At 38.0% G+C, this 14,829-nt stretch overlaps 1 protein-coding gene across 1 annotated transcript in view; it reads left to right on the forward strand.

The window, feature by feature from the left end:
• LOC139711848 (carbonic anhydrase-like) overlaps window positions 1-14,829 on the forward strand; it is a 54,760-nt gene that overhangs the window by 12,052 nt on the left and 27,879 nt on the right. The window contains exon 2 of the mRNA XM_071623700.1: window positions 14,309-14,506. Within this exon, the coding sequence (XP_071479801.1) occupies window positions 14,309-14,506 (198 nt within the window). The remainder of the gene's footprint in view (window positions 1-14,308; window positions 14,507-14,829) is intronic.

The following is a 14,829-nucleotide window of genomic DNA, read 5'->3' on the forward strand; positions in this document are numbered from 1 at the left end:
ATTTTTGTCCATTTTCATTACGACTAAAACATTACAAGCAGCTTGCTTTCTTTTTGACTGCATGTCGCTCTAGATTTGATCCAACGGCTCTTTTTTCTTTTTTGTTAAAGTGGGATTGCTTGGATGAGATATCTGCAGGGATAAATGGGTGGGGGGAGCTCTTGTCATAAAAGTATGACCTAGATGGCAAATATGAGGATGATTAGGGGGGATTTTCAGGTGATCTTCCAAATCAGAATAGATGGGGTTTGTCCCAGCTCCATTGAGCCACAGCTCTCACAGGGCAATATTGCTCCATTTTCAAGCGGATTTTGATAACAAGGAAAGCTAGAGATAAAGCGAAAATTTTGTGAAACTGGGACAAAATAGGAGCAGTTAGATTATGGCATCCAGACACTATTGACTTTCCCTTTGGTTTGAAGAAGAAGAAGAAGAAGAAGAAATACAAAAACAAAATACATTGTGAAGGCTATTTTGTGAGGGGGGGGGGGAGTTGGGAGCACTGTCAATAATATGTATCTTCCTTCCTCTGTGAATATTATCATTGCATAATCATCACAACTTTAAAAATATTGGATGTGTTCAAGGATGTGATGTGTTATATTTCAACTCTAGAAAGAGAGGGAGGTGACTTTATATTGTGTTTTTTCTGAGCCAAATGGTCTGTACACGGTTATGCAGAAATAATTATTTCCTTCCCTTGTTAATGCTATGTGAGTGACAATGTAATCACATGCTTTGGCCTTCCCTGCTGGCTGTGAGTAGTGTCAGTGCAGAGGTGATGATTCCTTTGCAGTGGCGGATCCAGAGGGGGGCGCAACCGGCGCACGCCCTCCTTCTTTTTCGTTAAAAACAAAAGAAATAAAAAGAAAAAATGAAATCAAACCCGGAAGTGGCACCAGAAATATTAGTTGCGCCCCCCTCGCCCCCCCCCCCCCCCCCCCCCCCCCCCCCGCTTTACAGAATTCCTGGATCAGCCCCTGCTCTAGTAAACATACATACACACATACACACACACACACATACAAAAAGGGACTGACTTTACTCACAAGATGCAGCCAACATACAGCACATCACCGCAATGTGCTGGCAGGATTTCAGGCAGATTTTGGCACAAGTTCGTGCTTTTCACAAATGCATCACAACTGATGGTTAGTCACAAGTCTCATAAAACACTGTTTGAAAGATCTGGAGTTACATACTTCCCCCATTTTGTGTACATACATTCTGTAGCTGCAGTTTATTTCAGCTGGCAAGAAGGATGAAAGGCATTATCTATATACTGTTAAACGAGAAATGTTTTGGAGCATTTTGATTTTACTAATTTCACAAGAGCCAAGATTCATGAACTTAAGATGCGTACAAAAGTTCTTGTCTGCACTTTGTGTATAAAATGCCAGTGGAAATTCCCGAAAATTTCATGCAGCAAAAAAGGTCGTACGTTCCAATTCACAAAAATTTCTTGCCACAAAGATCATGTTTCACAGTAATGCATATGATACACACACACATTCCATTATGCAATAATGAAATGTCTTAAAGTACATAAATGTGCGTTGTAAATGCTAGAAAATATATGTAACTCCACAGTGATGCTTTTCTGTGCTTATTGCACTTGTGGTACTATTAACCCGTTGAGGATGGGCTGATTTTGCTACAACACGCATCTCCCATAAACACTTGGCTGAGTATACATGGGACTTGTCCTCACCGGTTTGATAAAGCGAATTTAAGCCGCTACAGTGTACGTGGCAGTACCAGAGGAAATTGTGTGAACGTAAAAAAAAAAAGGCAAAACTGAGATTCCCTGAAAATGTAATCAGCGAAGGTGGATCACAAGTTCAGGACTATCCTGGATTTAGAGGGAGGTGAAAGAGAGGACATAGTGCGGGGTCGACGAAAGGGCAGATAGTGTCAGAGTCGAGAGCTCTGTTTTTTTGTTTGTTATTTCATTTTCACTCAAATTCATCTACCTCAGCATATGATATAAAAGAAGCATATCAAAGATGAAATAAGACACACTTTTCTTTATTGTTTTTACTTCTTTATATTGTACAAAATTTGTGCTATTGATAAAATACACATTTACCCTTTACGTGCCTGTGTTTTTAATTGCTGTATTTTCCTTGCTAAGCTGTCTAATGGCTCTCTGTCCATCCTTCCCCAAACTTGCTGGCTGTGATATATAATGCACATTTGTTCTACCAACATATTAAATACATTGGCTAAAGTAGAAAAAAGAAGGTTATTGCAATACAATCATATCTGGTACAAACATTTAAATACCTAATATGTAATTATGAATGGTTATTAGTTTCTGTTCCGGTGGGCTGATGGCGTGCAAAGAATGTATCATTTACTGGATGTAGATCGGACAAAGTACAGGAAAGGTGCAAAGTGGGAGAAAGACTCTTATTTCTCTTGTGAGAGTGCAGAGGTGTGTTTAGTTAAGACTGAATGTCATTTACATTCATGCGGCTGTGCTGCAAACCATGTAGAAAGCTGCATGCAGTCTGTTTCTAAGTGATAAGGGGGATTGTCGAGTGTTAGATTCAAGATTTAAATTTACTCATGTATATAGTCTAATTCTGTGCACACTTTTACTAATGATGGATTGTTTTAACAAAGAGAAAGTTTTACCTGCACTTCCCAGAAGCTTGCTCAACAGCAAAGCCACAGTAAAGTCATGCAAATACAATTCAAGGTATTGCATCTAGTTTTTCAGATGAACAAATGAATTATCATGGCTTGTTACAAGGCTTTCAGGGAAGCGTAGCCATAAATTTCCATGCATTAGTTAATCTGTGACAAGCATGCCAAATGATGGTTGCTATCTGAGGTCAGTGTTCAAGGTGAAAAGTTGTAAGCCATGTAAGTTGGATGCCATGGACCTGCCAAAGGGAGAAAAAAAAAAAAACCAAAAAAAAAAAAAAAAAAACCCAAAATCAAACAGACACACAACCTCTACAGTGTGTGTCCGTACAGAAGCAAACACACAAACAGAAATAACCAATTAGGAGAGCTCTGATTTTGCTGTACTGCACATTTTCTGTGGACACCTGCCCAATTTAAACTCGAGACTTTTAGTGTAATACCATGATACATGTACATAGGGCCTGCAGTACCGGTAGTGCTTTTACATTTCACCCTTAACGCTGCATTACGCTACAGCTACTTTGCTATGAAACATTCTTATGACAATTGATTGTGTGCACTGCGTAATGTTCTGTAGTAGTTTTCTTGAGGCTATGGGGCTCTTCTAGAATGATAGTGTACAGGAATTTAATTCCTTTGGAAGGCATACAGGTGGACCCATAACAGGATATGGAAGAGAATTGATTTAGACTTAGAGGTTCAGTAGGGGCTTGCTACTTTGATTTGATAGTGGCTCAGTTGAGATTTGGCTCACATACTGAGAATCCAGAAAAGAAATCATGCAACTTCTGAAAATGCCAGCACTGTCGGAGATGGTTGAATAAAAATAACCAGATTTGCTGTTCCCATGTTCTCTATTCCTATGCCCTCCACATGCTTTCATCTTCGATACACAGCGATCCCGCTCGGCTGAACTCCACGTTCTGCCGCAAGCAAATGTCATAATGACGCTCGGGTACCCCTTCAATTTGAGAAGGGGGGCTCGTGTCGTTGTGTGGTCTGCAAATTCCAGACTGACTAGATTGTTGTGACTCACTATGTGTGCATTCAACTTCACCAGCTCAGTCTTTTAATATGGAATTAGTTTATCAAAAGGGCTAATGAAGTGTTGTAGCATCTCTTGCATGTCTGCATGATAATGGGGTATGAAATGATGACATGGTGTCAGCATCTCTGCAAGACCTCTTGCATGATGCCTGCATCATGATCAGCTCAGCCAAGTGTGTGTGTGTGCAAGGTCTGAAAGTGCAGACTAGGCCAGGGTGCAGCTCCTGCATACAACACACACCCACCCACACACAATACTAGTACTCATGCACACACACAAGAGACACCTGGCTGAGAATGTTTAGTTTATTCACATCTCACACAGATGTGTAGCCAAGGTGACAGAAGTCTTGTCTGGCCTGCATTGCAACTGTATGTGGATCGCCCCTTGTAAGCAGGCATGCTTATTCCTCAGACTCTAGGAACATTGTGACATACCATTTCTCTGCCCAAGCTTAATGCGGACTTCCTTTCTTTGTTTTTGGATTCTATAAATGTTCAAAAAGACACTAGGCAAGTGGCATCTGTGCGATGAGTGGAACATATACAATGTACATTCGATAGCAGAACATGCCTTTAAAAAGGGTGCTTGAACACTAAGTGCCTAAGCCTTTCACACTGGTCAAAATAAAACAGAATTTGAATCACTTCCAAATACTGTGTTTTAATGACATTTTTTTTTTCTTTTTCTTTTTTTTTTTGGAGGGGGGGGTAGACAGAATATAGCAGTATTTCGAAGCATATAAGCTGAATAAAGTGCAACAGAATACAGCAATACAGCAGAATTGAATCACTTCCCAATACGATGCTATGGGAAAATTGTTATAGAATGTTGTAAGCAATTGATGGGTGGGGTATGTGACTGGCATTTGGAAAGTGACAGCCTTGCTCTGATTTGGAGAGGCAAAAGCCAAATGAAAGGTTAAAGGTCGATCGTAACTATCTGTTTATAGCATTGCAAGCTTGAAACAGTGTTTGCTCCAACCTTTGTATCAAGTCCCAGGGAACTTTCACTGTAGATATTATCAGCTTTTGCTCTTTGAAATTGGCCACTCTGAATTTTACTGTTCATCTCATGTTATAGAAAGACATGATGATACTGATTAGATTCATGAAATTTGCATAGTAGAAACAAAAATGAAACTAGAATGCACTTTTTCTCCATGTGGAATTAAAACAGAAATTGATGATCATTTTAGTATGAAAGCACTGCCAAGCATCATGAAAATAATGTAAAAAGAATCATCCAAGTAAGTTTTTTTTTGTTATTTTTTATTATGCTTTCTTGCTCTGAAGGGGAACTCTGAAGGGGGGTGGGGTGTTTTTTACCTGCATAAAACTTGTTCCATCATTTTGAACTTGTTACATATATACCTGGGTATTAAAAGTAAAGCTCGGTATCTAACGTCTGTACAGGGCACAAGTGGGGGAATGTGAATGAATCAGCAAAATGAGCACGGCACAAAAGGAACAAATAATCGCAAGTGGCTTATCATAGAAAAAATTGAGATCTACAGATCCACATTTGCGTTTTTATTTGGCAAATAAACTTGTATCAGGCAAGCAAAAGTTAAAACTTGTGACAGATGGAGATAGTTAGATGAGAAAGAGAGAGAGAAAAAAAAATCAGTATTTGGAATAGTATACATGATATGTGTGATTGGCAGGGAAATACAAAACAGTGATAGTAATTGCACAGGCTTTTATACGGTGATCAGGCCTTTGTGTCATATCTTCCGGGATAAATTCAAACTGAATTGCTGAGAACTTTGGCAGAAAAAGAAATCTGAAAAGCCAAGATTACAGACAACAAATTCATCGTTGACTTTTACGGGTGTACCTGTGAAAGACGCATAAATCATGTTGGCATATTTTACAACTTTGCAAGCAATGTTTACACTCAGTCAACACTGCTGATAGATCTTCAAATATCTGATGCTGGTGTCTGCCTTGGGGTACTTCTAACATTTTGTGTTAGGGAGCTGCGAAAGCCAATTAATATTTCATATTTGCCTTGCCTGCGGTGCAATTTAAGTGTGTGTTCTACAGCAGTCATCAGGGTCTTTTTTTTTTAGGGGGGGGGGGGTGCTTTACGTAGTGTAGAGCTCAGTGAAAAATGACGCTAGTGTTATTTGTTCTCTCTGCTAGACCCTGTGCATGATGTTGTGCCAGTTGTGACTGTCGATATATGTACATACATAATGCAAATGATACCAGCCCAGAGGCAAGAAAAAGATGAGTGTTAATCTTGGAGTGGGTCACAAATTCATCTGTATGCAAGGGTTGCTATCCATTTGAACCCATAGTGTGCATTTGAGGGGCAAAAAAGTGTGCGAAAAAAATGTTACGCACTCTTAAAGGGAACTCTTTTTTGGGGGAGATCACAACGCATGATTGTTTCAGACTTTAGACCTGTTTTTGATTCTTGAAAGGTGTGCATTAATAAGCGTACAAGAGAACATTATATATTGTGCGTCTGTTGGCTCTTAGAAAATGCTGAGGTTGTGAGAATGTGATGGCAACCGGAAAATGCGAGAACAGACAGTCCAACTCCGCACAAGTGCATGGACATTTCAATTTCTACAAACATAGGAGCTTGTAGCCATTTTAAGGATGATACAAACTCTATGTTGTATATGGTTTATTCTGATATATAAACTAGTGCTTCTTGGTGGGGGAAGGATGTTTGTGGATGACTGCCAAAACAAAATCGGCCTTTATATGTTCATGACTCGCCAAGATAATTTTCTTATAATGGGATTTTAATGGCGAGGCCTAATATGGTTTAAGTAGCAGTGTGGAAGAGGAGGGGAAGATTCTATGGCATTTCAAGGGACGCTGTGGCCTAGAGGGCTGGGTGTGAGGGCATGATAATGAGTAGGGTGTCCAACAACAGTGTCCTCCCCTCCTCTTCCACCCTTTGTATTGATTGGCAAGCTGCTTATGCAGGCTCAGAAGAGATGGATGGCCCCGTGTAAGTTTACCCCGAGAAAGAATGCAAAGGACTCGGACAAGATTTTAAAGGAGGAGATCAAGTGGAAATGGAGAGGTTTTGCTGCCATTTTAATAGTAATACCTTACTTTGCATGTACATACTGTGCAATGCTTTCTGAGGAATTTATATATTCAGATTCATTTTTGTACAGAGCATCATTATCAGATAAAAGTAAAGCATGATGAATTCACATTAAGTGACCACCATAACCCGGACTCAATGAAATAATGTTGTTGGTTTTGAGAGATTAACTTGGATTATTTTGAGTAGATGTGTATATATTCTTAAAGGTCGGTCACTTTAATAGACAAATAAAGAAGTGATAATCCCAAGCAAGGTTTAAATTTCAACAGTTTGCCCAAATTGTTGCCTCATCGAGATGACAATTCCTGATGAGAACACCTTGTCTAAAGCTGAACTCACTGTTTGAATGTTTGCACAAGAAATGGGATCTATGTTGATGCATAACAAGAACAAAATGATAGCCTTCATCAGTTATCATGAGGAACGCATCTGAAGGCTAACAATTATACTGTGCTCCCAGACAGTGGTTAAATATAAGGATTGACTGTGATGTGCAGATAAGCAGACTGGCTGGTAAGACAAAGTGATGACGCAGACCCTTGTAAGGCATTGTTTCACTCACATTTGTCTTATTAACTCACTTCTGTCACAGAATTAAGGTTTCCAAACAGCTTTCAGGGAGTTTTGAGTACCATAGTTGATAATTGATGTAAATCATGACATATATCTTTTGGACATATATGACATGCAAAAATACTTGTATGTTTTTATTTTTGCGCTTGTTTCAGGTTGCGCGAAATGTGCAAAAATTTCCACACTGCGAAATTTTCACTTTTACAGTACACATCTCTGCTTCTTGTAAGGTATATATGGAACTGCGTAGTGACAAGGCCTTCCAATCAACTCACAATAGGGTTGATAACCCAACAACTGCAAGAAATGCAATCTGAAATGCATAAATTGCAAACATGTTTTTATAGTGGGTAATCAAACACATTTCTAACATGAGAAACTTGATGAACACGGCCTTTGACGGACTGAATTCCTAATGATGCATGTTGCTCCAGCTGTGACATTTAACTCAAGTCATGAAGCCATGCAAGCTGTGCTTTCAAGATGACAACATATTGCCCTGTCTGCGACATTCAGCTCAAGTTGCAATTAAACATTCAAGTCATGCGTACTGTATACATAAGTATTATACATAGATAGAAAGCAAAACATTTTGTGCAAGTTTTGAGGGTCACTGTAGTTGCCGTAGATTCATGCTATCAATTTTCCTTCTTACTGAAATTATATGCAGACTTGACATAAACTATTAAAAAAAATTGCTTCATGTTGAATTAAAATGAAAGAAGTTTGGATCATGACTACTTATTACTGGGGAACTGCTCATCTACTTTCTCCTGAAACTTAGTTTTATAGCAGGTAGTAAATGTACTGTGCAGGAATAGTATCAATGCCATAGACATAGCTTGTGAGCATCAATAATGTGTAACCCATGGATGGCTAATCCCAAGTATACTCAAGCAGGTGTCTATGGGAAATACATGTTGTAGCAAAATCAGCTCGTCCTCGGGAGGTGAAGTTCATGTGGCTGTGTATAGCTTTACTTACAGGGCAGTAATGGTGTGGTAAATCTTGACTGGTACAAATCTGGATAAGTCATCAGACAAGCAAAACAAAATTCTGCTTGCACGAAGGAGGGGAAGTATAAAAAAAAAACAGAAAGGAAGATGATTTTTATGCGTATTTGCAAATATTACAGGCAGAAATGTGTTTTTGCCATTAGCGTTTGCAGTGTTGCCACGCATCAGTGAAAAGTCATTGTCCCTATTAAAATAGTAGCATCCATGGCCCACTGAACTCCTAGCTTTTGGGAATTCAGCCATGCAGTCATTTTATTCACATTATGCTTGATCCTGTCTGGTACTCTTTCATATAGAGCGTTGCCAGGAATGTAGTGTATTCTGCTCTGTGTGGAACAAATTTTGTACATTTTCATGTAGCTTTTGAGTTATGATTTAGAATTTAAAGAGATAAAATCCACATTTAAAGCCTTTATACATACTAAAGGTAGATCTGTTACCTTTATAATAATTTATAGACTTGTATAGATACATAAAGCTGCGAAATATGCTATGAAAAGCTATTGTCCGTCAAGAACTGGCTCTTTCCCTTTGCATATAAACTCAGTTTGGAGTTCACAATTCAAAGTAAGTTCATGCAGAAGTGCAGTTGATAAAACTAAGGCACTTTTTGGAATGAAGGAGTAGGTTGTTGTTGTTTTTTGTCTGTACCTCTATCTGTCTGCATATTTCCTTCTCTCGGTTGATTCAAACCTTCACATACATTGCTCCAATTTCATCTACACTTCACATTTTTAGTGTTGCGGAGTATTAGGCAAATCTAGATATGATTTTAACAGTCAAATTGAAACCAAGGTCAAATATCATGGTCAACAGTCTAGTTTCTGATGTTAATTGTAATCATCATGCTCTATTCATAGCTTGAATGATTTTTATGACAATTTAATAGCAATGCACTGATAGGACTAGGGGATGGCTAGTGCTTAGGAGGGTTAGGAGTCACAGAATCACTGCCATTTTGCGACACATTTTATGTCATACTATAATGGACTGTATCTTGATATTTGACTAATAGATAGGAACAACATGAGAGTTGAAATCAAGGTGAAAGGTAGGGTATATATTATGAATTCAGATGCGTGACTTTGTTGTAAGTTTATAAGCATGGGTGTGTTATGATAGTGCAATAAGATTACAAAATAAGAGATAAAACATTGTAAATGTGATAGGGCCTGCATGTACAATGTGATGAATGACACATAGTTTTTATTTTCAGTTCATGCACCATAGCAGCTGTTTTGATAGGCTCACATCAGTACCTATATGCGTGTATAAATGGCCACAATCATACACAAATCTCTGCTGTATGTCATCATTCATAGCTTGACCAGGGTATGTGTAATCTTTTGTGTCTTTTTGAGAGTCAAACTGCTTGCCATGTCTACAACACTTTCCTTTTTAACAGTCCAATGTCTCAATCCCAAACCAGGCCACTCCATCTAGCATTCCACAAATGGTAGATTGTTTTTCCTCCCATACATCCTGTTTTCTTTGTAATCAATCTGAAAGGGGTTGTCAATTTATTTTTCCTTATTGATCATAATTGTACATTGTGTGTGTGTGTGTGTGTGTGTGTGTGTGTGTGTGTGTGTGTGTGTATGTGTGTATGTGTGTGTGCCTGTGGATATCAAGCCAATTGTCATTTGTATTTCCATGTGTATTGCAATACACATATTGTGTATAAATTCAGATGAAAAGCACAGCTAGGTCTATTGAAGCTTACTTGTAGATCATGGAAACAAAAGATGGCATGGTCTTTGGAGCTGTGCATAAATTAGTTTTTTTTTCCATTTTTTTTTAAACTAGCTAAAAATATACCTTATTGAGCTTACTGTAGTTCTTTCTACAATAAAAATGTGTGTGTGTGTGTGTGTGTGTGTGTGTGTGTGTGTCAGTCAGTTTGCATATCGGTCTTCTGAAGCATGACAAAATGCAGCAAACAATGACACAAAGCAACTTTTTAGTAGTGTGAAGAGCACAAAAGTCATCTTGGATAGAAATGGCAGACTATGTATATATATGTGGTAAACATGAATTTGTGCAAACAAGGAGGTGTTGTACTTGTAAATGGAGTTGCAACTCTTTGTAATCCATAATAGCATTCCTCTACTCTCAGAAGTCATGCGCGATGCTGTTCATATGATCCATTTTATTTTGAAGACAAAATTCTAAGACCAGGAAAAATTTCATTAGTTTACAAGCTCTTTTGCAACATAGAATTTTGAATAGTAAAATTTGTTTTTTTTTTCTCTCAGAATATGTGGATATTAACATTGGAATGTATGAAACAAAATTTATTCTTATACAATTGATGAGGAAAGTTAGACACTTTATGGATTGTGAATATGTCACTAATCACATTTTCAGACGATAGGAGTATGGATAGTATAATCATCATACAGCCAGCAAAAAAGTGTTGCTACCCTGAATTAGGATATTAAGAAGGGCAGAAAGTGTCCTTTGTCTTCATATGAGAGATATGTTAAGTATGATCAATCAAGACCATGACAATATTCATTTTCGATAAAAAAGACAAAATTGTTTATATGGAACATAAACACTTATGTTCCGGATGATGTTGGCTCTGACACCTTGGTACCAGGCACAGAGCAAAGCGCTGGCTTTGCCTGTCTAATTGATTCGCTATCAACAGACTCTTAAGGCTATGTAAATTTAGACTTGACATAATACTCAGCCTGTGCAAACTGTCCAGATCCTCGAGATATATCAGACGTAGTGAATCTGCCAAATCATTCTGCTCATTCAAGATGCCGCACTTGACTTTGATCAAAGTCCAGTGTGTGGAGATTTGTCATTCGAGTAGGTTCGCAACATCCCAGCCTGTGGCACAGGAAAACCAGATGGGAATGAAATTGAGGGGCCGATGTGACATGTTCAAATACTCAGTCAAGATGGAACAAATATAATGATGACATGGATGTCACATGGAGTGACAAAGTGATTTCATCAAAGTATGAATACTTTATCAGTTTTCCTTATCTGGATGGATGTCATACGGAGTAACAAAGTAATTTCATCAAAGTAGAATACTCTATTAGTTTAAATTATCTGAATGAATGTCATATGGAATAACAAAGTGATTTCATTAAAGTGTGAATACTTCATTAGTTTAAATTATCTGGATGAATGTCATAGGGAGTAATAAAGTGATTTCATCAAAGCATGAATACTTTATGAGCTTAGATTATATGGATGGATGTCATACAGAGTAACAAAATAATTTCATCAAAGTATGAATACTTTATTAGTTTAACTTATCTGGATGAATGTCTTATGGAGTAACAGTGATTTCATAAAAGTGTGGATACTTTTTTAGTTTAAATTATCTGGATGGATGTCATAGGGAGTGACCAAATAATTTCATCAAAGTATGAATACTTTATTAGTTTAAATTATCCAAGTGGGCATTCATTCGTTTGCGATGAAACACTTCCTGGGAGTGAACTTCACACTCCATGTGTTTGGACGTTTGCCATCTGGATTCATTTCTTTTGTTTTGTTCATACTCACCCACTACAACAAGAAATGTGGTCTAAATTCGGTATTTATATTTTTGTTGGCATTGCATAAGGTTTTTTTTTTTTTGGGGGGGGGGGTCATTTGATGATCCTGTGAGTGGCAATGCAGGGGCTTAAAGGACAAATCCACCTTCACAGACATGTAGATTGAGTGAATTCAGCAATATTAGTAGCACACATCAGTAAAAGTTTGAGGAAAATTGGACAATCCATTCAAAAGTTACAAATTTTTGAAGTTTCTGCTCAGTCACGGCTGGATGAGAAGACTAGTAAAGCTTGTGATGTCACATGTGTACAACGATATAAAGAAAGTATAAAGAAAATTTGACATATTTTCACTTTTCTTGCATAACAAAAGGTCACTTGCCTTCTCTCTTTTAGAAGGCAGGGGGAATAATATTACCGTTAACATACGTCAGTAGCAAGTCAAAGAAATGTGCACTTTATTCAAAAAGTAAAGTTTTGTGAAATTCTCTCTTTATTTTCCTTATATCGTTGTACGCATCTGACATCATACACTGTTGTAGTCTTCTCATCCAGCAGTGATTGTGCAGACACTGTAAAGATTCATAACTTTTGAATAGATTGTTGGATTTTCCCCAAACTTTCACTGATGTGTTCTACTAATATTGCTGCATTCACTCAACCCACATGTCTATGAAGGTGAACTTGTCCTTTAAGTACATGTTTTGATGTGGCTGAATAAAAATAGTCATTCAAGTAGGAGCTAAAAGGAAGTTTGTTGGACTTGCCTGAATATGTCCACATTTAAAAAACATAAAAACCACACACTTCTAGGGAAAAGCAGTCGATGCATTTCAGTCTTTAGTCATGGTTTTGAAATTGCTCATCTTACTTAGAAATACAGAGATTAATCTTCTAATATGCTTAGCAATTTGTACATAGATTTCTTCCAAACAATTCTTATGACATACAATGTATCACCACCAGAAATGTCTACCAACCGTGTATGGTTTACTGACTGCATGCTGTACTACTCTTCCCTTCGTCAACTGCTTTCTCAAAGAGGAAAAATACACAGATTTGAACTTCCAGTGTATTATGAGCTTGCTTTGGGTTTAAATTGAATTAAAAGGGGGAAATGAAAATGAAAATGAAATGAAATGAAAATGAAAACTAAGGATTTTATGACAGTATTCATAACTGTGCTGCTTGTAGTATTTATATGGACAACCATTTCAAGGAGTTTACATCAGTATAATGAATTGTTTCACAACCTTTACTGTTTATTTGTGAGTGTTTACTTGATTGCTGTTTTCGATGTCTTTACGGCTGTATTGGACACAAGTCCATGCATTTGATCACTTTGATGTACAACATATGCTAGTAAGAAGAGCTTTTAGATACAAGTGTAGTTTGGGTCCACGCACTAAAAGTGAGAAGAATTTTTTTCTTTCTTTTTTCAAAAGAGGAAAAAAATAAAAATTACAAGGCATTATGCCTCACCTCTCATAAGCCAGTGAAGCTGAAAGATCACCTTATATCTTGTTACGCACCAAAAAATGTCAATCTCGCTTTCCCTTGTGCTCAATATTTGCCATCATTGAGCGAAAACCCTTTCCGTCATTCAAATGGAAAAGGGTTATTCTCAGGCTGCGCTGCATGTGGCACCCTTTGCTCTGTCATCATTTGCACTGTCATCTGACTCCTCCAACTCTTTATTCTTTTTTGTTTTCTATTTAGTTCTCTCTGTTATTAACGGCCATGAATTTGGTTCTAGCTCACAGTGTCTGCTGTCTATGAAGTATGAAATTTCAGAGTCACCAGTCAGTGTGCATTGTTAGTTATCGATTCGCTTTGATGCCTTTCCCTTTCAGAATTTTTGGATGATTTGTGATACGTGCAGATGGGGAAAAAAAGTGATTGTTGCACGGATCTCACCTTTTCGCCACCCCCTCCCAAAGAAAACAACAAAATTGTGTGAACTGTTCTATTTATACTCAGTTTGTATCTAAATATTCTGCAAAAGAGAAAAAGAAGCTCATGAAAATGAAATCTCTTGTTTTTATTAATCACAGGTGGAGACTAGAATTATAATCAGTTTCTAGGCCTAGGTGTGCTTTCAAAAACCTGAATGTGCAACAGCAGATAATACTGTAAGAGATGTTGATGTTATATTAACTAGCGAACACCAAGTTCTGCTCAGTGGATAGTCTTTCTGCGACTACCTTTTTATATTGTAAATTAGATGGACTGTCGTTTGAAAGGTTGTGACTTGAACTTGACCAGTTGGATTCCATGGACGCTCACACTTGTGGAACAGTATTGATAAAGTGATGGTAATTATGCTGTAACACGACTTGGAGAATGTGTAAACCACTGATATACGTGTATGGTGAAAGCTTTTCACTGGCATTTGGTTTTGTCTTTACTACCAGGACCAGAAGGATGGTACAAGAGCTTCCCGCAGGCTGGGGGCAAACGCCAGTCGCCCATCGACATCCAGAAGAAGGAGGTCAAGTATGATACCAAGCTGGCCGAGAAGCCACTGAAGATCTCCTACGACCCAAACCGTACCAAGTCGCTGATCAACAATGGACTGACATTCCGGGTGGACATTGACGCGTGTGATTCCAGTAAGTTGACCCTTTGTTCGTTGCGAGTGTCCAGTGGCACAGAAAACTCCATGTAGCATTGTAAGACACACTGTCCAAAGTTTCTGAAATAGAAAGGCCCGTATTCACAAATGTGGTCTATGTCAAAACCAAGCTCTAAATTTAGTCCATGGATGAAATAAGCGTGAAATAGGCGTAACTTACACATGCATGTATCTACACACAGCTATCACTGGGTGCCTGTCTGATGGCGTTCACAATTCGTCACGCGCATTTACGCAGAAAAAAAGATTGCATAAATCACAGACTACATTTAAACCATCGTCATCTCAGCATTCATCATA

This window comes from Diadema antillarum, unplaced genomic scaffold (assembly GCF_040938485.1).
Source record: "Diadema antillarum isolate AM-2024a unplaced genomic scaffold, OU_Dant_1.0 seq00001711_RagTag, whole genome shotgun sequence".
NCBI classification, from domain to species: Eukaryota; Metazoa; Echinodermata; class Echinoidea; order Diadematoida; family Diadematidae; genus Diadema; species Diadema antillarum.